The 26,257-nt window shown below is 40.3% G+C and overlaps 1 protein-coding gene across 1 annotated transcript in view; it reads left to right on the top strand.

The window, feature by feature from the left end:
• The first annotated feature begins 947 nt into the window (after positions 1–947).
• trappc9 (trafficking protein particle complex 9) overlaps positions 948–26,257 on the top strand; it is a 417,688-nt gene continuing 392,378 nt past the window's right edge. The window contains 7 exon segments of the mRNA XM_034160137.1: positions 948–1,000; positions 7,716–8,309; positions 13,550–13,695; positions 14,328–14,453; positions 18,630–18,656; positions 22,281–22,402; positions 24,154–24,279. Of these exon segments, the coding sequence (XP_034016028.1) occupies positions 7,726–8,309; positions 13,550–13,695; positions 14,328–14,453; positions 18,630–18,656; positions 22,281–22,402; positions 24,154–24,279 (1,131 nt within the window). The 5' untranslated portion in view covers positions 948–1,000; positions 7,716–7,725.

Raw genomic sequence — 26,257 nt, 5'->3', positions numbered from 1 at the left:
GGGAGAACTTGCAAAACCGCAGGGGGTTCAAATACTTATTTTCCTCACTGTACATTATCTATCTATATAGATAGATAGATTACTTGCTGTAGGTTACCATAAATTAAACTTTGGAATTAACAAAAAAATAATTAAATATAAAAAAAGTTGGTGATGCTTAGTGGTATTGATATATTGAGATTATGATTGTTCTTGATTAGATTTTTCATGTTTAATGATCAGTCTCTATTCCTTGATTGGTGTTAATAAAAAGCAAAGAGTCCTACAAATAATTAAATAATAATAATGGTAAGGTTGGTAAGGACAGACCTACTAGTGTGAAGCACCTCGAGGCAGTACTGCTGTGATTTGGTGCTATACAAATAAAAAAATAATAATGCTATCAGTAACCATAGTGTTATTGTAAAGATATGATAAGACTTTTAATTATTTTAAGAAAATTATTTTGAATGAGAAGCCCTTCATGCAGTTTCTCATCCTTCAGGGAGCCCTCAGCTCCAGAAAGGTTGGAGACCCCTGTTCTGCATGGGTACAGTGCAGTTTTAACAGATGTATGTGACGCAATGACTCATAAAGGGGAAGAGTGCAGATGCACAGTGTATGCTTTTGTTTTTTACTCATTTCTTTAAAGTGTTTACAAAAAGCTAAAGAGAGATACGAGGAAAATGTTTTCAAAATAAGAGCTGGGGCCAGAAATAATGGTCATATAATGTGCATATGTCAAAATAACAAAAATGACATGTCACATGCAATTCTACTAATATCGAAAATACAAACTAAACACTTTGAAATATTAATTCTATGAATTATTAATATTAAGATATAGATTTTAAATTTAATTTTAGTAGAACAATTTCTAGTGCCGGGTATGAATTCTTTCTTTTCTCAGTGCAAAACTGACGTTGTGTGCTGGTCGTTGTTTTATTTTGAAGGGCATAACACCTTAGAAAAACACCGGTGTAAAAGACGGAAGCTGTGAAATTTGACAGGCTTTGCTCAGGTACTGAAATGTTTTATGTCGAACATGTTTGTGTGTCCGGTAAAGCACGTACAGAGAATATATGTTCAAAAACGACCCGTTTATTAACGTTTCGGACCTGTCTCAATACAGCTAATTCGTAGGATAACTGTTCAGGCTAAGCTAGCTGCTGGACACCACCTGAGCTAAACGTAATTGAGGCTTTTGGCGTTTTTTTCCAAACTGAACAAAATTAAAAATGCTGAACGCTCTTGTTTTAGATTCGTCGAGTTTCCACACTTCAATAGCCTTATCGGCCTCATTTTTTCGCTTATGTTGTTGCTGTTTTGTTTGGCCAGTCGTCTCTGATTAATGTCTCTCATCTCATTTGTCTCAGCTAAATGATTCTCATCTCATTTATCTCAGCTGAGTGTCTCTCATTTGTCTCAGCTAAATGGTTCTCATCTCATTTATCTTAGCTGAATATCTCTCATCTCATTTATCTCAGCTGAATTTCTCTCATTTGTCTCAGCTAAATGATTCTCATCTCATTTATCTCAGCTGAATGCCTCATTTATCTCAGCTGAAGGTCTCTCATCTCATTTGTCTTAGCTGAATGTCTCTCATACTGTATCTCAGGTAAATTACTTGCTCATTTAGCTCAGTTAATTATGTAATAAATCTCTGATGCAGCCCTGAACAGAAAAATGAAGTTAATTTAAAAAAAGTCATTAACATCAGCACAGTGTCAATATGCTGCATAGCAAACTGAGATTAATTTCACGAGATAGTCCAAGATTTCAAGAAACTGATGATACTTTTGACTGATCCTGTTAGGGGTCGGCTATGCAGATAACCTGTGTTCATCAGTGGATCCTAAAACCTGGAAACATTCGTTTTATGATATTTCTGTGTATAATTCATTGTAATATTGTAGAAGATGTTTTAAATGGGGTAATATAGTGGAGTTTTTGGAACAATTTATGGAGACATCTCACAAACAAATCTTCATAAAACAATATCAATCAATCAATCAATCAATTTTTTTATATAGCACCAAATCACAACAAACAGTTGCCCCAAGGCGCTTTATATTGTAAGGCAAGGCCATACAATAATTATGTAAAACCCCAACGGTCAAAACGACCCCCTGTGAGCAAGCACTTGGCTACAGTGGGAAGGAAAAACTCCCTTTTAACAGGAAGAAACCTCCAGCAGAACCAGGCTCAGGGAGGGGCAGTCTTCTGCTGGGACTGGTTGGGGCTGAGGGAGAGAACCAGGAAAAAGACATGCTGTGGAGGGGAGCAGAGATCGATCACTAATGATTAAATGCAGAGTGGTGCATACAGAGCAAAAAGAGAAAGAAACAGTGCATCATGGGAACCCCCCAGCAGTCTACATCTATAGCAGCATAACTAAGGGATGGTTCAGGGTCACCTGATCCAGCCCTAACTATAAGCTTTAGCAAAAAGGAAAGTTTTAAGCCTAATCTTAAAAGTAGAGAGGGTGTCTGTCTCCCTGATCTGAATTGGGAGCTGGTTCCACAGGAGAGAAGCCTGAAAGCTGAAGGCTCTGCCTCCCATTCTACTCTTACAAACCCTAGGAACTACAAGTAAGCCTGCAGTCTGAGAGCGAAGCGCTCTATTGGGGTGATATGGTACTACGAGGTCCCTAAGATAAGATGGGACCTGATTATTCAAAACCTTATAAGTAAGAAGAAGAATTTTAAATTCTATTCTAGAATTAACAGGAAGCCAATGAAGAGAGGCCAATATGGGTGAGATATGCTCTCTCCTTCTAGTGCTGTCAGTACTCTAGCTGCAGCATTTTGAATTAACTGAAGGCTTTTTAGGGAACTTTTAGGACAACCTGATAATAATGAATTACAATAGTCCAGCCTAGAGGAAATAAATGCATGAATTAGTTTTTCAGCATCACTCTGAGACAAGACCTTTCTGATTTTAGAGATATTGCGTAAATGCAAAAAAGCAGTCCTACATATTTGTTTAATATGCGCTTTGAATGACATATCCTGATCAAAAATGACTCCAAGATTTCTCACAGTATTACTAGAGGTCAGGGTAATGCCACCCAGAGTAAGGATCTGGTTAGACACCATGTTTCTAAGATTTGTGGGGCCAAGTACAATAACTTCAGTTTTATCTGAGTTTAAAAGCAGGAAATTAGAGGTCATCCATGTCTTTATGTCTGTAAGACAATCCTGCAGTTTAGCTAATTGGTGTGTGTCCTCTGGCTTCATGGATAGATAAAGCTGGGTATCATCTGCATAACAATGAAAATTTAAGCAATACCGTCTAATAATACTGCCTAAGGGAAGCATGTATAAAGTGAATAAAATTGGTCCTAGCACAGAACCTTGTGGAACTCCATAATTAACTTTAGTCTGTGAAGAAGATGCCCCATTTACATGAACAAATTGTAATCTATTAGACAAATATGATTCAAACCACCGCAGCGCAGTGCCTTTAATACCTATGGCATGCTCTAATCTCTGTAATAAAATTTTATGGTCAACAGTATCAAAAGCAGCACTGAGGTCTAACAGAACAAGCACAGAGATGAGTCCACTGTCCGAGGCCATAAGAAGATCATTTGTAACCTTCACTAATGCTGTTTCTGTACTATGATGAATTCTAAAACCTGACTGAAACTCTTCAAATAGACCATTCCTCTGCAGATGATCAGTTAGCTGTTTTACAACTACCCTTTCAAGAATTTTTGAGAGAAAAGGAAGGTTGGAGATTGGCCTATAATTAGCTAAGATAGCTGGGTCAAGTGATGGCTTTTTAAGTAATGGTTTAATTACTGCCACCTTAAAAGCCTGTGGTACATAGCCAACTAACAAAGATAGATTGATCATATTTAAGATCGAAGCATTAAATAATGGTAGGGCTTCCTTGAGCAGCCTGGTAGGAATGGGGTCTAATAAACATGTTGATGGTTTGGATGAAGTAACTAATGAAAATAACTCAGACAGAACAATCGGAGAGAAAGAGTCTAACCAAATACCGGCATCACTGAAAGCAGCCAAAGATAACGATACGTCTTTGGGATGGTTATGAGTAATTTTTTCTCTAATAGTTAAAATTTTGTTAGCAAAGAAAGTCATGAAGTCATTACTAGTTAAAGTTAATGGAATACTCAGCTCAATAGAGCTCTGACTCTTTGTCAGCCTGGCTACAGTGCTGAAAAGAAACCTGGGGTTGTTCTTATTTTCTTCAATTAGTGATGAGTAGAAAGATGTCCTAGCTTTACGGAGGGCTTTTTTATAGAGCAACAGACTCTTTTTCCAGGCTAAGTGAAGATCTTCTAAATCAGTGAGACGCCATTTCCTCTCCAACTTACGGGTTATCTGCTTTAAGCTACGAGTTTGTGAGTTATACCACGGAGTCAGGCACTTCTGATTTAAAGCTTTCTTTTTTAGAGGAGCTACAGCATCCAAAGTTGTCTTCAATGAGGATGTAAAACTATTGACGAGATACTCTATCTCACTTACAGAGTTTAGGTAGCTACTCTGCACTGTGTTGGTATATGGCATTAGAGAACATAAAGAAGGAATCATATCCTTAAACCTAGTTACAGCGCTTTCTGAAAGACTTCTAGTGTAATGAAACTTATTCCCCACTGCTGGGTAGTCCATCAGAGTAAATGTAAATGTTATTAAGAAATGATCAGACAGAAGGGAGTTTTCAGGGAATACTGTTAAGTCTTCTATTTCCATACCATAAGTCAGAACAAGATCTAAGATATGATTAAAGTGGTGGGTGGACTCATTTACTTTTTGAGCAAAGCCAATAGAGTCTAATAATAGATTAAATGCAGTGTTGAGGCTGTCATTCTCAGCATCTGTGTGGATGTTAAAATCGCCCACTATAATTATCTTATCTGAGCTAAGCACTAAGTCAGACAAAAGGTCTGAAAATTCACAGAGAAACTCACAGTAACGACCATGTGGACGATAGATAATAACAAATAAAACTGGTTTTTGGGACTTCCAATTTGGATGGACAAGACTAAGAGTCAAGCTTTCAAATGAATTAAAGCTCTGTCTGGGTTTTTGATTAATTAATAAGCTGGAATGGAAGATTGCTGCTAATCCTCTGCCCCGGCCCGTGCTACGAGCATTCTGACAGTTAGTTTGACTCGGGGGTGTTGACTCATTTAAACTAACATATTCATCCTGCTGTAACCAGGTTTCTGTAAGGCAGAATAAATCAATATGTTGATCAATTATTATATCATTTACCAACAGGGACTTAGAAGAGAGAGACCTAATGTTTAATAGACCACATTTAACTGTTTTAGTCTGTGGTGCAGTTGAAGGTGCTATATTATTTTTTCTTTTTGAATTTTTATGCTTAAATAGATTTTTGCTGGTTATTGGTAGTCTGGGAGCAGGCACCGTCTCTACGGGGATGGGGTAATGAGGGGATGGCAGGGGGAGAGAAGCTGCAGAGAGGTGTGTAAGACTAGTGGGATGGATGCCGTCTCTCCTAACAAGACCAGGTTTTCCCCAGAAGCTTTGCCAATTATCTATGAAGCCCACCTCATTTTTTGGACACCACTCAGACAGCCAGCAATTCAAGGAGAACATGCGGCTAAACATGTCACTCCCGGTCTGATTGGGGAGGGGCCCAGAGAAAACTACAGAGTCCGACATTGTTTTTGCAAAGTTACACACCGATTTAATGTTAATTTTAGTGACCTCCGATTGGCGTAACCGGGTGTCATTACTGCCGGCGTGAATTACAATCTTACCAAATTTACGCTTAGCCTTAGCCAGCAGTTTCAAATTTCCTTCAATGTCGCCTGCTCTGGCCCCCGGAAGACAATTGACTATGGTTGCTGGTGTCGCTAACTTCACATTTCGCAAAACAGAGTCGCCAATAACCAGAGTTTGATCCTCGGCGGGTGTGTCGTCGAGTGGGGAAAAACGGTTAGAAATGTGAACGGGTTGGCGGTGTACACGGGGCTTCTGTTTAGGGCTACGCTTCCTCCTCACAGTCACCCAGTCAGCCTGCTTTCCCGGCTGCTCGGGATCTGCCAGGGGGTAACTAACGGCGGCTAAGCTACCTTGGTCCGCACCGACTACAGGGGCCTGGCTAGCTGTAGAATTTTCCACGGTGCGGAGCCGAGTCTCCAATTTGCCCAGCCTGGCCTCCAAAGCTACGAATAAGCTACACTTATTACAAGTACCGTTACTGCTAAAGGAGGCCGAGGAATAACTAAACATTTCACACCCAGAGTAGAAAAGTGCGGTAGAGACAAGAGAAGCCGCCATGCTAAATCGGCTAAAAGCTAGTAGCTACGCTAAGCTAGCGGATTCCTAAAAACACACAAAGTGAATAATGTGTAAATAATTTAGAGGTGATTCAGCAGAAGGAGTGCTTTAGTTAAGGCACGTAAAGATTACACTGGGAAACAAATCGTAATCTAGATAACTAGATCAATCTAACTGCGCAGATTAAACAGCTAACAGATACAGAAAAACACCGCTGTGCTCCGGAACAGGAAGTGATACAATACCGCAGTGAGAGCCAACCACCAGTAGAGGCAAGCAAGAATATGAAATGTACAACTCCATATTTTCATAAATTTGGATTTGTTTTATTTGATTTTATTTGAAATTAAACCAGTAGCAGCAAAAAAAGTATCTGGTAAAATAGCAAAGTTAAATATAATATAATCTGCCCAAGATGTCTGAAGGCAGGGTGATGTCTGAGGGATGTATGTTGGTAGGTGAATCAAACAAAGTAATCCATTATGGCTGAATATGTTCTGAGACAGCTGTGTTTCTGTATAGATCTGTACGTTTGACATTTTTTATATTATATTTTGTAAAAGTTGAGATACATTTTTAAATCTGAAAACACTGATTTGTAACCAGATAATACGTCTGAGGTGACGCTTTATGGAGATGTCATTATGCTAACTGGAGATACAGCAATGTAACTGAAAAATGTTGTACTGAAACAAATCAATCCATCTTTGGTTTCCTCAGGCACAGAGGAAAAGTTGACAGTAAAACAGGATGTTAATTGTTTGATGCTCGTCTAATGTCAGTGATAATGAGATGATTTCATTCAGGGTCTTATGGCTTGGACTCACACTGAATGAAACAGGCCACTAACCATAGATGGAGGGCCAATTTTTTGTATTAAAAAAGTTCATAAGTGTGTTACAGTGATCAATTGAGTAGAAGTGCAAGGGAAAAGAGGCTGGTGGGTGGAAGGAGTTATTAATTAAGAGAACAAAGTCCAAGAATTGCCATCATCAGCGCTAATGAGACCCGCATAATACTGTGATTTGGCTGAATTGATTGAGTCCTTATAATGAAGAATATGGTGATGGTACATTTCTTTGTGATTGGGTAGACCAGTTTTATTGTAGAGTCTTTCCAGTTGTCACCATTTAGTTTTGAGGAGGCGGAGCTGAGGTGTAAACCATGGTGCAGAGTGTGTGAATGAAACAGTCCGGGTTTTTAAGGGAGCAAGTGAGTCCAGCAGGGTGTGGAGACTGTTGTTGGAGTAAATAAAAAACAGTTCATCTGTGGTAGACGAAATGCTGGTGTTGAGAAGTGTTTCGATACCTGAAGTGAGAGTTGCCGAATCAGTGTTCTACTGAATGAGATGCTACGTGGCACATGTAAGGTAGTTGATGAATGTTCTCTCATGAATTGAGTGTTGTTATAACAAATACATGGTGTACAGCATCTGTGTTGCTCTGTCCTGTGAAGCCACATAAAGATGAGCGTCCCAGACTACATGCAGTGTGCAGAGGACCATCAGATGGTGCTTGTGGTGGTCCAGCCTGTGGGAATTGTACCAGAAGACCAGTTCTTCAGGATCTATAAGCGCATCGCCAACGTGACCCAGTTGAGCATCAGGGACTCGCAGCGCTTCCTCTACATTCGTTACCGCCACCACTACCTGCCTGAAAACAATGAGTGGGGAGACTTCCAGACGCACCGCAAAGTGGTTGGGCTCATCGCCATCACGACCTGTGCCACGGCCAAGGAGTGGCCACAGACCGTGGAGCGCTTCCATGGCCAGAAGGAGATCTACGGCTCCACGCTATATGACTCACGTTTGTTCGTGTTTGGGCTTCAAGGGGAGATTGCAGAGCAGCAGCGCACTGACGTAGCCTTTTACTCCAGCTTTGATCAGTGTGCTGACGTGGAGAAGAGAGTTGAGGACTTTGTGGAGTCCATATTTATTGTGTTGGATTCTAAAAGGCTTGATCGGGCCACAGATAAATCTGGTGACAAGATCCCGCTGCTGTGTGTGCCCTTTGAGAAGAAGGACTTTGTTGGTTTGGACACGGACAGCAGGTGAGCTTTAACGTTTGCTTCAAACTCAATTTTTTTTCCTCCTTAAGCGTATTTAGAGGAATTCATGTTAACAACGTCTCTCTCTTCGTCTCTCTGTAACGCACAGCACGACTTGGCAACCAGTGAGTCGCTACATTGCCATATTGGAATATCGGCCGTTATAAATGGCCGATATTCTGTGCTGAATATTGGTGCTGAATATAATCAGTCAACCCCTCCTATTTATATATGTCTTTCACAGGAATCAAAGCACTAACCAAAATAAACTCCAATAATAAAATAATAAATGGCAATAATAAAATAATCAAATGCAGTAATAAGAAGAACAGTACAGCAATGCACAAAATCCAAAATTGAGCCGACAACAGACAAAAGGTGCGACCTATACTCCAATGCGACTTGTATACAGTTTTTTCATTTTTAAGAGGCATTTTTTTAACAGGTGAGACTTATGCTATTGTCTCTTTCTTTTGTTTTGAGGTAGCTTTTAGTTCTTGTATTGAAAAGGCACCTGAATCAGAGTTTATAAAAAAAGGGGGGAAAGCGCATATTATACAGTTATGTTGTTATCACGATACACCCGTTGCAATTTGATGCATATCATGATACACCATTCCATCACGGTTCACACTAATTATGTAGAAAATAATCATGAATCTTTAACTGTAAAGAAACAAATTATTCTGATGTTTAAATTAGAATATTTGACGTTATCATTTTCCTATATTGATACAGGCTCCACAATACAGTTGTCACGATTCACGATGTACCGTTACACCCCTATATGCAGTAATTACAGTAGTCTCACTGAAATCTCCTTGTTGCTGGAACACAGCTCTTTATTCTAGTTGAAATAAACATGTACACACATGAAATTCAAATGGCTCATCTGCACATTCAAAATGATCAAAGCAGTTGGTCATGACTTTGTAAATGGACGTTTCTAAACAGACCCTCCAGAAGTTTGCAGTGCCAGAATATCAGTAATTCAATCAATATACATGTACATATATAGATATACAGTGAGGAAAATAAGTATTTGAACACCCTGCGATTTTGCAAGTTCTCCCACTTAGAAATCATGGAGGGGTCTGAAATTTTCATCTTAGGTGCATGTCCACTGTGAGAGACATAATCTAAAAAAAAAAAAAATCCGGAAATCACAATGTATGATTTTTTTAATAATTTATTTGTATTTTACTGCTGCAAATAAGTATTTGAACACCTACCAATCAGCAAGAATTCTGGCTCACACAGACCTGTTAATTTTTCTTTAAGAAGCCCTCTTATTCTGCACTCTTTACCTGTATTAATTGCACCTGTTTGAACTTGTTACCTGTATAAAACACACCTATTCACACAATCAATCACACTCCAACCTGTCCACCATAGCAAGACCAAAGAGCTGTCTAAGGACACCAGGGACAAAACTGTAGACCTGCACAAGGCTGGGATGGACTACAGGACAACAGGCAAGCAGCTTGGTAGAAGACAACAACTGTTATGATTATTTATTAGAAAGTGGAAGAAACACAAGATGACTGTCAATCTCCCTCGGTCTAGGATTCCATGCAAGATCTCACTTTTTGGGGTAAGGATGATTCTGAGAAAGCACAGAACTACACAGGAGGACCTGGTCAATGACCTGAAGAGAGCTGGGACTACAGTCACAAAGATTACATTAGTAACACATGATGCTGTCATGGTTTAAAATCCTGCAGGGCAGCAAGGTCCCCCTGCTCAAGCCAGCACATGTCCAGGCCTGTTTGAAGTTCACCAGTGACCATCTGGATGATCCAGAGGAGGCATGGGAGAAGGTCATGTGGTCAGATGAGACCAGAATAGAGCTTTTTGGAATCAACTCCACTTACCATGTTTAGAGGATGAGAACAACCCCAGAAAACCATCCCAACCGTGAAGCATGGGGGTGGAAACATCATACTCTGGGGGTGGTCTTCTGCAAAGGGGACAGGACGACTGCACCGTATTGAAGGGAGGATGGATGGGGTCATGTATTACGAGATTTTGGCAAACAACCTCCTTCCCTCAGTAAGAGCATTGAAGATGGTTCATGGCTGGGTCTTCCAGCATAACAATGACCCCAAACACACAGCCAGGGCAACTAAGGAATGGCTCCGTAAGAAACATTTCAAGGTCCTGGAGTGGCCTGGCCAGTCTCCAGACCTGCACTCAATAGAAAATCTTTGGAGGGAGCTGAAACTCCAAACCTGAAAGATCTAGAGAAGATCTGTATGGAGGAGTGGACCAAAATCCCTGCTGCAATGTGCAAACCTGGTGAAAAACTACAGGAAACGTTTGACCTCTGTAATTGCAAACAAAGGCTACTGTACCAAATATTAACATTGATTTTCACAGGTGTTCAAATACTTATTTGCACCAGTAACATACAAATAAATTATTAAAAAATCATACATTGTGATTTCCGGATTTTTTTTTTTTTTTTTTTTTTAGATTATGTCTCTCACAGTGGACATGCACCTAAGATGAAAATTCAGACCCCTCCATGATTTCTAAGTGGGAGAACCTGCAAAATCGCAGGGTGTTCAAATACTTATTTTCCTCACTGTATGTCTAAGAATATAGATGTTTTTAGCCTATTTTCTGGCAACAAGAAGCATTTTACTGTGGCTTTTTTTTTAGCTTTGATATTGTGTGCTTAATAATTGTTTAGCCCGTCAAAGTTCCCCTTTAATGTTTTTATTTTTCCAGTGAGCTAGCTAGCCTGTGCTAACATGGCATGGCAAAAATAAAACCTAACACATAAAGTTACACAAAATACATAAAGGAACACACTATCTATGAAATACTGTCTGCAGACTCTTGATAATTTTTTTCTTGAGAATGTGAGGAACAATATCTTCTGGTTTTTGGCATAACTTAGAAGTGTCTTAAACGGAATCTGATGTTTTCAGGATGATGAAAATCTTTAATTGTAGAGCACGTAAGAGTGGACTGTGTGTTGGTAATGAAAGATGTGCAGACTGAAATGCCGACTTGAATTGGTCATCAATTCCACAACTCCTCATGTCTTAAAATTTGATTTATGACCTGTTTTAGAGCTTTGACAATGTCTTCTAAATGTCTCCTTTAAGTTTGCCACATGTCAAACCTTTGCTCCAAAATGCTGTTTGCAAGAATCTATCCATTATTTTGGATTTGTCATTTTTATTTTGTTTACTTTGATTTATTTGTCTTCTTTTTTCTTTCATACTGTCCTGTGAGTTTGTTGTTGGGTACGAAAAGGTGAGATGCCTGACTAAAAACCTGAGTTAAACCATACCGATACCATCAGCTTTAGCTTTCCCCGAAAAAAAAAAAAAAAATAGACAGAGGAACTCTTGTACTGTTCTTAACTCCAAACTTACCGCTCCTCCATGTTTCAGTTTAAACACTAATTTGAAAAGGTGGAACAAAGTTTTCAGGCCACAAATATCTACTGATCTTAATATACATGACATAAAATACATGCGAATTACGTTGGTTTCAGCACCCGATACAGATACTGGATTGATACTGGACGTAACGTTAATTTCTCCTCTGTGAGATCAATAAAGTTTATCTTATATTATCTTATCTTGATGTTACATGATGATGACAGTCAACGTCTAACAAACTGTCTGCTAGATGTTTGTTTATACAGGGTCCTGCAGAGCCTTAAAAACTTTGAAACATTGAATTTGTTGATCTCGAAACAAGGCCTTAATTTCTTTTAAAATGCCTTAAATCAGTTTTTCAAGTCTTAAATGCCATGACATAGAAAGTATTTTACTAATGTTTTCTTCTGACATTGCAATTAAAAATATCAAAATAAATGGCAATATCTATTTTTAAAAAATAATTTAGTGAAAGCCTCTCATAGCACTGTGCAACGCAGACAGCAGAATCAACCAATCTCTTGCTTGCTGCCGAAACACTTGGAGCAGAATCGCTTTCAACTAGCTAGATGTCACATGATGAGATTGTTGATTATTTTTTAAACCAGTAGCCATGTTCTATGTTACAATTTTGTATTATTTTTTGGTTATTGTAATTTTGGTCTTAAATTTCATTACGGCAAGCACTAAAAAGCCTTACGGCATCTTAAACTGTTGGAACACTGGCGGTAGTGATACTCGAGTTATAGTCCTAGTAAAGATATACACGTTTATTTCAGTGTTAAGGGTGAAAAAAGTAAATCCAAGCTTTCTTGACTTGTAATAATATGCAGATTTAAATGATGTAAAGGTAGGCATTTTTCACCGTGCTGTAGTGCAAGGCTCATATACCAAATATTAAAACTGTTTCTGCATTTGTCCATCCAGCCAACCGTTGGGACCTTTCTACAACTGTCGAGTGGTTTCCTTCATATTTGGGCTTTTGTTGTCTATCTCTGCCGTAATGTGCACTGCAAATTTATGGCCATGCAATGTTCAAATTTCATGCTGTAAATTATAGAGTGGACATTTTTTAACTATCCTACTATGAATCTGGTCTGGTTCAACTTATCATGAAGAAGGTTGTCCCTTAGTTCTGACACTGATATTTTTCAGTGACACTTGTCCAGTCTCAAGCATGCACCTTGTATCTGCAAATAGATTTTCATGCCCCACTAGAAAAGAGAATTTGTCTGGAGTTAAATGCACTGAAACATGAAAAACTAGGAGGAGCTGAGGATTTGGACTTGGAACACAGTATGAAATAGTACTTATGAAAGTTTATCCCAGCAGGATTTGAATTGGGAAGGTTTAGTTTCACATTTTGTCTGTATTGCTCCATAAAAAGATGAATTTGAAATGATAGATGGGTGCTGGTTTGTGTTCCTGATTAAAAATGATAGAGAATTTTGTTTTTTGGGTTTTTTTTTTGCCTTGATTCCTTTTTCACCCGCTGAGCCATTAACTTTCTTAGCCCTGTTCAAATCAGATTCATCTTTTCCTCGAAGCACTTTTATCCCTTGCACCCTTTTTGAATGTCAGTCATTTTGTGCACAACCGTCATGTAGCACACCAGCTCCTACTTTGTCCCTGATGACGATATTTTCCTTTGCTTGTGCTGCACCACCTCATACATACGTTTGGTAGCTGAGTGATAAGACTTAGCCGAGTCTCCTCTCCTGACACCCTGGTAAAATAATAAATAACAGTAGAAGAATGTTGGTAATCAAACCCAGCAATGTATTTCTGTTAGCTGCTGTTTTTCTTGGGGAAAAATATCTCTCTCACCCTGCTGCATTTCCCCAGGCATTACAAGAAGCGCTGCCAGGGACGGATGAGGAAGCATGTTGGAGACTTGTGTCTCCAGGCAGGCATGCTGCAGGATGCCCTGGTCCACTACCACATGGCAGTAGAGTTGCTCAGGGGGGTTAATGACTTCCTCTGGCTGGGTGGTAAGTCTGAAGGATGGCAGATGTTGTGAGTGTTTTACAATGAACAGTATAACTTTGGTCATGTCTCCAATTCTTTATTTTGCATTTTTACATCCACTATCACTGGGTTGAATGTGTCTTCTACAGCTGAATCAGAATCAATCTGAATTGTTCAGAAAAAGAAGCAAAAAGGTGAAGGAGAGGCTTTTATTACACTGGTCTACAGCCAAAATCTTTCTGAAATAAAGATACTCAAACTTTATTAATTTTGGGCCACTGAGAATGAAAGTGTTGTTTGAAATTGTTGATTGGCTGTAGTTTTAAGAAATGCTACTGCTGTGCTACTATGGGTGAATATATAACCCTTTTGCTGATTTTTTTTTTTTTTTTTTTTTTTTTTAAGTGTTACAAAAAGAGAACAGGTGAAAAATTATATAAACAATCAGAGAAACATAAAAAAGACCTATGTTTATGATTTTTCAATATAATTATGTAGCCTTATATATCTTGGAAACAGTAGCCAATTAGCCATTGTTATTGTTATATTTGAATTCAACACGCCAAAATCCATAATCAGTAGCACATTTTATTTCTGAAGCAGGCAACTTCTACATATTTGTATGTCAGTGTTAATGCTGTATTCCCCCCCACAGCTGCATTAGAGGGTTTATGTTCAGCCTCTGTCATATTCCACTACCCTGGAGGCACGGCAGGAAAAATGGCAGGACGCAAGCAAAGCATCTCCCAGCCAGCAGATGCAGGGAAACGCCACAGACCAGGTAAGACAGACTGACAAAAAAATAAAAAAAATAAATCTCCAAATTGTCTTGTTGGAACTGGCTGCATCAATAGACAAACAGTTTTCTTCACATTTTGTGTGTGTGTGTGTGTGTGTGAGAGAAATCATGAACGGTTAAAATAATGTGTGAATTGGAATGACAGCCTGCTGCAGAGAAGTAGTACCTCCGATGTAGTCTTCGAGGTGCATTAGTACTTTTGCTTATCTATGGATTCTGTAACATGACACAGATGAGCTTCCATGAACTGACATCATGAACTCAGCACGAAGAGTCCTGGTGGATCCAAACTTATTCCATTTACAGTTGATGGAGGCCACTGTGCTCATTGGGACCTTCAAAGCAGCAGAAATGTTTTGTACCCTTCCCCAGATTTGGGCCTCCAGACAATCCTGTCTTCATCCATTTTAGAATAAGACTGTAACATAACAAAATATGGAAAAAGTGAAGTTCTGTGAATACTTTCTGGATCAGGGGTAGGCAACCTGTTCCAGAAAGAGCCATGAGGGTGCAGGTTTTCTTTGCAGCCACTGACTCCACCAGGTGATTTCACTGATTAATATCACTTTGAGCAGATGGAATCAGTTAATCAGTGAAATCACCTGGTGGAGTCAGTGGCTGCAAAGAAAACCTGCACCCTCATGGCTCTTTCTGGAACAGGTTGCCTACCCCTGTTCTGGATGCTCTGTACATATGTTTGGCTGTGGAACATTTGCAGCAGCTTCACTGCAGTCTAAATGATTTCTTCCACTTGACCCCCTGACTGCTCCCCAGACTCCTCTTCCATCACCTCGGGGGAGTTGATGGTCTAGTGGTTAAGACGTTGAGCTTGAGACCAGAAGATCCTTGGTTCAAATCCCAGCCTGACTGGAAAATCACTAAGGGCCCTTGGTGCCTCAATTTGCTCCCGGTGTGTAGTGAGCGCCTTGTATGGCACCACCCTCACGTCGGGGTGAATGTGAGGCATTATTGTAAAGCACTTTGACCGCCTGATGCAGATGGAAAAGCGCTATATAAATACAGTACATTTACCATTTATTTCCTCTTCATCTTCTTCCTCTTCTTCAAGACCTGTCGCTTCTTGTTTAGTGACAAACTAAACCCAATGCCAAACTTTTTAAACTGCTGTTTAAACTAATCAGACTCTGCTTCTGTGCACCCGTCTCACTGCAGTCACCATTCAAACAGCAAACAGAACACTTGTGTTTTATGAAAGATGATCCTGAGCAAAGCTGTTGAGAGGAAAAGAGGAACCAAAAAAAGGAAGCTGGTAGTCACTTCAAGGTGTACACGACTCTCCTGCTCTGCCGCTCGATGCAGTCCTCCGTCCACGTAAGACTCCGCCTCAGTCACACTCTACCAAGCATGTGGTAGAGGAAGAGGGCATTTCACTTCCACGTTACTCTGCTCCAGTGTTAGATGTTGCAGAAGTCGTCCAGCTGTTACGATACTTGGACGGACGTGGTAAGAAACAGTGATTTCCCCACACCGATGACTTTGTTGTCTTTTCCCACAGAACGCTGGAAAGCCACATTGTCAGATGTTAAACATCTTTCACTGAAAGTGGGGAAAAGAGTCTTAAGTGGTAGATGAAATATGACAGAATGTCAGTGGAAACATAAACTAAACTGTTGGGAAAGTGTAGGAGCACGGACCCACAACAGGGGGCGCAAATGAACGAACAATGGATAAAGCCAAATACAACACTTTACTGTTGTGAAAATGCACAACAACAACAGATTACAATAGTGAATGAAGTCAAATACAAGATGTCATGTGGGCAGGCTCGAAGATAGGAGACATCAGTCCGAAGTCGAACCGGAACCACACGATTTCCTCCGCCACCGAACCCCGGGAATACTGGAGCCGCGAAGTCCCGAACTCCCAGGTGGCCACTGCCTCCGCGTGTCGGATCTGGTACTGCTGGCGAGGAGCAAACACAGTTAGAAGTGGGCGCGTGTGCACCCAGCAACACGTATGGTGGGAAACCACCTCCACCTCTTGTCGAAAAAAGGAACAGAATGAATACTGTCCAACTCACACAAGTAACAGATATTCCTGTCAACAAACACAGTCAGCTGAGAATATTACCTCCTTAGTAGAGCGATATCTCGGCAATGAGGTGGAGATGCCGTCTTGCTGATATACCTCTGTAGATCTGGTGATAAGTGACAGCTGTCACCCCGGCTGCTCCTGTGAGGCGGCAGCGCCCTCTGGTGCCTGGAGCCCGCACTCCAGGCAGGGCGCCCTCTGGTGGTGGTGGGCCAGCAGTACCTCCTCTTCAGCGGCCCACACAACACTAAACTGCATGCTTTGTGTGTCAGACCTGCTGACCTGCTGAAGCTTCTTTTGCTTAACAAGACCCATTTTAATATTTTTTTTTCTTCAAACAATTAACATTGTTGAAGCTGCCTCTTGGCTATTAACATGGTTTTATTTTAACACTGCTTTGTGTGTTGTGAAAGTGTAGTGACACGGACCCACAACAGGGGGCGCAAATGAACGGTCAATAGATGAGCCAAAAATTAACAATTTAATGTTGTGAAGGTGCACAACGAACATACAGACAATCTCAGAATATAATTACAGTCAATCCACAAAGGTGACGTGTGGGCAGGCTCGAGGATAGAAGACGTCTGTCCTGAGAAGAGCCGGAACCACACGATTTCCGCCGCCACTGAACCTGGTGAATACTGGAGCCGCCAAGTCCCGAATTCCCAGGTGATCACCGTCCCCGACTGTCGGATCTGGTACTGCTGGCGAGAACAAAGACAGTCAAGTGTGGGTGTGTGTACACCAGTAACAACAACGGTGGGAATGCCACCTCCACCTCTCACTCAATATGTTGCAGAGTACCGCAGTGATTCCTCAGGGGAAAAGAGTGCCGTCCTGCACTCACTCAGCCTCCACAGAAAGAGGGACCGGTACCCTGCAAACACTCACAATGTACAGATTATAAGTTAACACAAATGGCTGAGGATATTACCTCCAACGAAGTACGATATCTCGGCAACGAGGTGGAGATGACGTCTGGTCTTTATGGAGTGAGATGATGTTGAGTAGATGGGTGACAGCTGTCAAGAGATAATGAGTGACAGCTGTCACCCCCGGCTGTGTCCGTGGCGGCAGCGCCCTCTCGTGCCTGAAGCCCGCACTTCAGGCAGGGCGCCCACTGGTGGTGGGCCAGCAGTACCTCCTCTTCTGGCGACCCACAAAACATTGTGTACAGTTTAACTTTATTAAAATTCTTGTGATATACATTTCAGTGTCCAATCTGCAGAAAATTCTACTTTAGCAATTTTAATATAAATCTCGAAGAAGTAGATAAATAAAGTATTGCTTAATCTATTGTCTTTTTTTAATGAGTATTTATTCCTTCAACTATCACAAATAATTCAAATATGGAATTTGATTTATGACATGAAATTGAGAGTGAGTAAACAGTGGAAAATGCATGTGTGTCATCTGTCTGTTGGTTGTCTCCAACTCCATCAGAGTTGAGTTAGAAACCATGAGAGTGCAGACTGGTTCATGGAAGCACACACTTCTTGATCTTGAAATAAATTTACAAAATATAAATAACCTACAAATGCAGTATTTTCCGGAGGATGTTGTGTTGTTTGTTTATTTTTTTAAGTTTGCAAAACCCTGCGAATTAAACTTTGGTGTGACTTATGTACTACTAATTCACAAGTTTATTAATAATAGTAATTAATGACTTTTTATACAGAACTTTCCTAAGAATCAAAGCACTAAACAAAATTAATTGCAGTAATAAAAGAATAAATGGCAGTAAATACACTACAACAATGTACAAAAATCCTAAATTAAAGAGCTCTTAACACAGAAAATGGCTGATGGGCCGGTGTGACTTATGTATGTTTTTTTTTTTCCTGTTCAAAAAGCAGTTTTTGATGGGTGCGACTAATACTCTGGAAAATATGGTAGATAGATTTTTTTTTTTTTTTTAATCTTGGGGTGGGGGTGGGGATCAGCATATTGTCCAGCTGTTCACTTTGTTCTGGCGAAAACATGCTTAAAATTTTGTCAGAGCTGGTGGCAAACCTCAGCCTGCTTTGAAGCAGAGGTGAGCAGCTTGTTGGGACTAACACTGCTAACTTCATGTTGTGAATGTGCGTTCTTTGTCTCCGTCTGTAGGGGCACAGGAGGTTCTCATTGACCCAGGTATGATACGACTAACCAGCAACACTCTTTTCAAAATTCCTGATTGCTTGTGGCTTACTTGAGGGTATATTTGTCCAAAATACTTACATTACTTTGTCATTTTCACACTCCGTCATTAGCGTATCAAATTCTGCGCTTTATTTCATTGTATTAGAACGTTTTGGTTTGACTCTTCCTCAAAATGAGCTGTGTCATACCACAGGAGTTGGCCTCACTTGTCATTTTAGCACCTACTGTTCAGCCCTATCCAAAGTGTTAGTTTTATTTTATTTTTTATAACCACCTCTTCAAACAAAAAATAACACAGTGTAACTCCTGTTGTGCAGCAGCAGGTGGCAGTCCAGCATCATTGCTGCATACTTTAATTTCACAAATGTGGAGAACTCAGTTGAGCTGAACATGCCATTATGTTCTGCAAAGAAAAATAAAAGATATTGTGTATTTATAGCCCGTAATGTGGATTTCTCAGCAATTACGCTTTATGTAGCTCTGTGCAATTTGTGCCTGAAGCATTTCTCCGTGCCACTTGGCCAAGAAATTGTACAGTGCGACATCTCATTATTCACACATTTTTACACTGACAGTGCCTCATTGTTGCTATGGACACAGCTCCGTTGCTAGGCAATGGGGTCTCAATTGATATTTGTATTCTAATCAGATTTGGTTGCGAGATGCACCTTGTGATTGCTTTTTAAATAGTTGTAACTACCCTGGAAACATTATTTTATTCACTTCTTAGAAACACCAAAGGCAGAAGACTGCTCGTTACTGTGTATTACGTGTTATTGCTTTAAAACACAGTGAGGATAAGAGCTGGACTTGCATTTACAGTGGCTTGCAAAAACATGTGGCCCCTTGGTATTTCATGCATTTTAATTTATTTATTCCATTTCAAACACAAAAAGTAAATCAGGTTTCTCAATATAAAAAATTGGAAAATTACGTATGTTCCTTAAACTGAAAGCAAATCTCTACAACTTGATATAAATTAATAAAAAATATATAAGCCAAGATGATGGGTTGCATAAGTAATCAGCCCCTTTGGTATAATACCTGTATAATTACCAGCTTTCTTCAGACAAGTCAGGGGATGGATACATGAACATTTCCAAGTCACTGACTATGTCTTGAACTTTATTTACACCAGTTATGAAGAAATACAAACAGCATGACACTCTGTGGTAAATCTGTGTGGAGTAGACAGTTCTCACAAACTGAGTTCTCACAAACCTTTTCACTGTATATGATGCCACTTGGCACCATATTCAGAAAATACAACTTGACCCTTCATTTTTATGCCGATGACCTGCAAATCTATCTCCCACTTAAGCTCCCATCAAATTCTTTTACTAACCTGGTAAATTGTCTGCAGGAAGTGAAAACTTGGTTGGCCCAAAACTTTGTAATTCTCAGAGAAAAACACTGAAATAGTTGGTTTTGGCCCTGCATGGTCATCTGGTTAATATGATGTGCTTGGTCCTTTGTCTTCCTGTGTGCATGATTCTGTCAGAAATCTGGGGGTTATTTTTTACAGCTCCTTCAAAATGGACAAGCAAATTAATTCTGTGGTAAAGGCCAGTTTCCACCAACTCAGAATCTTGAGAAAAGTGAAAGCTTACCTCCCAGCATGTGATTTTGAGCGAGTTATTCATTTGTTTATAACATCCCGTCTAAATTATTGTAACTCACTCTACTGTGGACTGGACCAGTTGTCTCTAAAGCGTCTGCAGCAGGTCCAGAACGCTGCTGCACGACTGCTCACAGGGACGAGGAAGCGAGAGCATATCACCCCTGTGTTAGCCTCACTCCATTGGCTCCCAGTCACATTTAGGATTGACTTTAAGATTCTGTTGCTTGTGTTCAAGTGTTTAAATGGTTTGGCTCCCGAATACCTCTCTGAGCATTTTGACTCCTTATGTTCCGGTCAGATCAGTGAGGTCAGAAAGCCAGTTTTTATTAAATGTGCCCAGATCTTGATTAAAAACTTGAGGTGATGGGGCTTTTTCGGTGGTTGCGCCTAAACTTTGGAACAGTTTGCCTTTGCACATCAGAGCTGCTCCATCTCTAGAGTCTTTTAAATCTGTTCTTAAGACTCATTTTTATGCTTTGGCTTTTAATACAATTTAAGCTGTGTGTGTCTGGTCTTACGTGTTTTTGGATATTTTGGAATTTTAATTTTTTGGTATGGTTTTTGATATTGTTTTTACTGTGAAGCACTTTGGGCAGCTGCTGCTGTTGTAAATGTGCTATATAAATAAAATTGACATTGAGTGACTATGCAAGAAGGAGAAAAGTGAGGAAAGCCACCAAGACACCCAGAGAACCCAGAAGTTGTTACTGGCTTATGTGGCTGTGATTGGAGAAATTGTGCACAGTGCATGTTTTGCATTTTGTATCCCCAGTTATACAGCTTCATGATGAAGTGGTACAGAGGAGGGTTTTCTTTCACCAAAAACATCAAATCTAGTCTTGCATCTCAGATGTACCATCTGGCAAATTGTAGCTGAACTTTTAGGTCTTTTTTAAAATGAAACTCTCCTCTGTACCACTTCATCATGAAGCTGTATAACTGGGGATATAAAATGCAAAACATGCACTGTGCACAATTTCTCCAATCACAGCCATAGCAGCCTGTAACTTCTTCTGGGTTGTCTGAGTGTCTTGGTAGCTTTCCTCACTCTTCTCCTTCTTGCACAGTCACTCAGTTTTTGAGAACTGTCTACTCCACACAGATTTACCATAGAGTGTCATACTGTTTGTATTTCTTCATAAGTGTTGTTGTCCATTCGGCTGCTCCCGTTTTTTTTGTTTGTTTTTTTTTTGTCCGGGGTCACCACAGTGGATACAGCCAGATCCGCATTGGTATTTGGCACAAGTTTTATGCTGGATGCCCTTCCTAACGCAACTCCAGTGCAACCTGGAGAAACACAGACAGCCGCTGGTGTTCCAAAGAGGTCTCCCATCCAAGTACTAACCAGGTCTCGCACTGCTTTTGAGATCTGATGAGATCAGGCTGACATTCTTCATAACTGATGTAAATAAAGTCCAAGACGTATTCAGTGACTTGGAAATGTTCATGTATCCATCCCCTGACTTGTCTGAAGAAAACTGGAAATAAAGCTGATTATTTACAGGTATTATACGAAAGGGGCTGATTACTTATGCAACTCATCATCTTGGCTTATATATTTTTTATTAATTTATATCAAATTGCAGAGATTTGCTTTGAGTTTGAGTTTAAGGAAGAAAATTTTAGATTTTTTTTTAATATTGAGAAGCCTGATTTACTCTTTGTATTTGAAATATCATAAACAAATTAAAATGCGTGAAATACCAAGGGGCCAAATACTTTTGCAAGCCACTGTAATTTAGTGAAGAGAACCTTGGTCTCAAATACAAACACGATGATACAGAATGTCAAAGGTCAAAATAGTTTGGTATTGTCTAGTTTAATATTTGCGCCAGTAGGTGGTTTATATCGCATTCTGTGGCTGTTGGTAAAGGGTAAGTAATTTCTTTGTCTTTGTTTTTCATGCCTGTTTTACTTTTTCTTTCGAAATCTGTCAGAACAGATCGATGGGTCACTCCAGCAAGTAATCCTCACTCATCCTGTTTTGGGTGCAGGTGCCCTCACAACCAACGGTATTAGTGCAGACACCAGCACTGAGATTGGACGAGCGAAGAACTGCTTGAGTCCTGAGGACATTATTGAGAAATACAAAGAGGCTATCTCATACTATGGAAAGGTACTGAATGAAAACTACAGAGATAGACTCATTTGAATATCAGCCTTGTTGAAAGTACAGAATGCTTTCTCTAGGATTTATTTTTGTACTCCTCTGCCCCCCGCCCTCCCCCCAGGAACCTGTAAATTGTCTGTAGTAATGTATTTGTACAGAATATCTGGTCAATATGTCTGCCTGAAATCCTGTGTGGTCGAGGCTTTCACAGACAGCCAGAATAGTTTTATCACTTGCATTAATCAGTTATATGATTAATCAGATTAACATAATATGAATGTTGTCGAGGACTGGCTAAAGCCTTCTAAGGGTTCAATAATTTTTTATCCCACAGAAAAGCTGTGCAACTTCTGCTACAACTCCTGGCAGTCTTAATGGGTGTGATTCAGATTTGGCAAAATATTCTTTTGCAGGATGGGCCAGCACTCACTTCAGTTTCATAGTGAACTTACCACAACTAGAATCGCTCTTCACTCCTTTGTCTAGTTTCACCTAAGCCTTGGCTAATGCATGCCTTATTTACATTTCATCCCAACCGCAGTCCTAAAAGTATTTTGGGTCAAAGAAAAATGCCCTTCTACCTATTGGACAGCTCCTCTTTAATTTTTGTCATGCACTTACAGCTCGGCCTGCATTATTGCACGCAGCAGGTTTATCCTGCGTTATTATTGTTGTTTAAATATGTTAATCCTAAAAACAAACATGTCCTCTGTCATCATCCTCCAGTGTTGTCATTGTGTGTCATTCTTCTTGTATTGAATCAGTAATTTGATTTGATGGTGTCGGTGGACGTTGTGATGGTTTTATTAACCAGGCTTTCAATGCAGAATGCTTTGAAGACAGTAAAGTGTTATTTTCCATTTAAATTTTTGTCATGCCAAAATGAATATTTCACATTTAAAGACCTGCTTCTTCTGAAGTTACCTGAAGACGGGTTGTGAAGTGCCCAGCATGTGATAATGTTCCAACTCACAAGGGGGCGGTATTCAGTTTTGTTTCTTAGAGTGTGTGTGTCGTGGGGTAGCATACCAGCACATGCTGACCACCGTTGTTTCACATTGAATGCCACGTGTTTAAAAAGAAAAATGAGCAAGAACGACTGTAAAAACAGGAGTCCAGACAGTTTAAAAGGACAGTAGCTATTGTGTAATTGCTTATAAGAGAATATGCATGGAGGCTGGCAGATGTCCTTTGACCACTTTTGCTTGATCAAAGTAAAAAAGAATAAGTATTAAGGTATCTTTAATGCTTAGTGAAAGCTGAAGAGACTCATTATGCCACTAAGGTATTCAGACGCAATGCTGTGCTTTATCTTCATTTATATAATTACCGCTTAGCACTGACCTCCAACAGCCCTTTTACCTGTAAGTAGTTCTTTCAAAATTAAATTACCTCGCAACATGTCGCCATTCAGCTATTAATTGAATTTTAATGAGGAGACAGTGAGGGTAGAAGTGTTGGGTATTTGGGGGACAGCAAGATAAAAAGTACATGCACTTTACCTGCACACGATATAAAGTGCCATGTCCAGTGGGAACGCAAATGAGGCTGGGAATCCCTTAAAAAAAAGAAGTCAACGAGACGTTATCACATTTTCCTGTCACTCTCCTCCTGCAGTGACGGATGAGCATGATAACATGTTACTGAATAAAACATTCTTTCTGATTGCCAGGCTGGTTGTAGTAGTCAAGGCAACCCTCATTGCTTATTCATTTTGTATTAACAGCAGGACTTTCCATTCTTCTTATCTCTGGCAGTATAAGAACGCAGGTGTGATTGAGCTGGAGGCCTGTGTGAAAGCTGTCAGAGTGCTCGCCATTCAGAAGAGGGCGAGGGAGGCCTCAGACTTTCTGCAGAATGCTGTTTACATCAACTTGGGTCAGGTATCTATCCAACTGCCAAGTAAAAACTTTTTTTCTCTTTAGTGTACTATTGTTATTACTACTGTATTGTCCGGCGTATAAGTCACGCTGGACTATAAGTTGCACCTGTTAAAAAAAGGACAAACCCATATGTACTCAACAAAAATATAAACGCAACACTTTTGGTTTTGCTCCCATTTTGTATGAGATGAACTCAAAGACCTAAAACTTTTTCCACATACACAATTTCACCATTTCCCTCAAATGTTGTTCACAAACCAGGCTAAATCTGTGATAGTGAGCACTTCTCCTTTGCTGAGATAATTCATCCCACCTCACAGGTGTGCCATATGAAGATGCTGATTAGACACCATGATTAGTGCACAGGTGTGCCTTAGACTGCCCACACTAAAAGGCCACTCTGAAAGGTGCAGTTTTATCACACAGCACAATGCCACAGATGTCGCAAGATTTGAGGGAGCGTGCATTTGGCATGCTGACAGCAGGAATGTCAACCAGAGCTGTTGCTCATATATTGAATGTTCATTTCTCTACCATAAGCCGTCTCCAAAGGCGTTTCAGAGAATTTGGCAGTACATCCAACCAGCCTCACAACTGCAGACCACGTGTAACCACACCAGCCCAGGACCTCCACATCCAGCATGTTCACCTCCAAGATCTTCTGAGACCAGCCACTCGGACAGCTGCTGAAACAATCGGTTTGCATAACCAAAGAATTTCAGCACAAACTGTCAGAAACCATCTCAGGGAAGCTCATCTGCATGCTCGTCATCTTCATCGGGGTCTCGACCTGACTCCAGTTCGTCGTCGTAACCGACTTGAGTGGGCAAATGCTCACATTCGCTGGCATTTGGCACGTTGGAGAGGTGTTCTCTTCACGGATGAATCCCGGTTCACACTGTCCAGGGCAGATGACAGACAGCGTGTGTGGCATCGTGTGGGTGAGCGGTTTTCTGATGTCAATGTTGTGGATCGAGTGGCCCATGGTGGCGGTGGGGTTATGGTATGAGCAGGTGTCTGTTATGGACGAAGAACACAGGTGCATTTTATTGATGGCATTTTGAATGCACAGAGATACCGTGACAAGATCCTGAGGCCCATTGTTGTGCCATACATCCAAGAACATCACCTCACGTTGCAGCAGGATAATGCACGGCCCCATGTTGCAAGGATCTGTACACAGTTCTTGGAAGCTGAAAATGTCCCAGTTCTTGCATGGCCGGCATACTCACCGGACATGTCACCCATTGAGCATGTTTGGGATGCTCTGGACCGGCGTATACGACAGTGTGTACCAGTTCCTGCCAATATCCAGCAACTTCGCACAGCCATTGAAGAGGAGTGGACCAACATTCCACAGGCCACAATTGACAACCTGATCAACTCTATGTGAAGGAGATGTGTTGCACTGCATGAGGCAAATGGTGGTTACACCAGATACTGACTGGTATCCCCCCCAATAAAACAAAACTGCACCTTTCAGAGTGGCCTTTTATTGTGGGCAGTCTAAGGCACACCTGTGCACTAATCATGGTGTCTAATCAGCATCTTGATATGGCACACCTGTGAGGTGGGATGGATTATCTCAGCAAAGGAGAAGTGCTCACTATCACAGATTTAGACTGGTTTGTGAACAATATTTGAGGGAAATGGTGATATTGTGTATGTGGAAAAAGTTTTAGATCTTTGAGTTCATCTCATACAAAATGGGAGCAAAACCAAAAGTGTTGCGTTTATATTTTTGTTGAGTATATAAGTGGCACTGGAGTATAAGTCGCACCACAGTATAAGTCACACTTTTTTTTCTCAATTATCAACTCATTAATTTGGGGTTTTAGTACGTTGTTGTCGTGTACTTTTTATTATTTGAATTTGTTCTGTTACCATTAGAGTTTATTTTGTTTCAGGCTTTGATTTCTGTGAATAACTGTTTTGCTGTTGTTGAGAATTAGATAATTGCTGTTTTTTTTTGTTTTGT

Source organism: Thalassophryne amazonica, chromosome 20 (assembly GCF_902500255.1).
Source record: "Thalassophryne amazonica chromosome 20, fThaAma1.1, whole genome shotgun sequence".
Lineage (NCBI taxonomy): Eukaryota > Metazoa > Chordata > Actinopteri > Batrachoidiformes > Batrachoididae > Thalassophryne > Thalassophryne amazonica.
The sequence above is the reverse complement of the archived record's forward strand: the minus strand, read 5'-3'. Positions and strand labels throughout refer to the sequence as shown.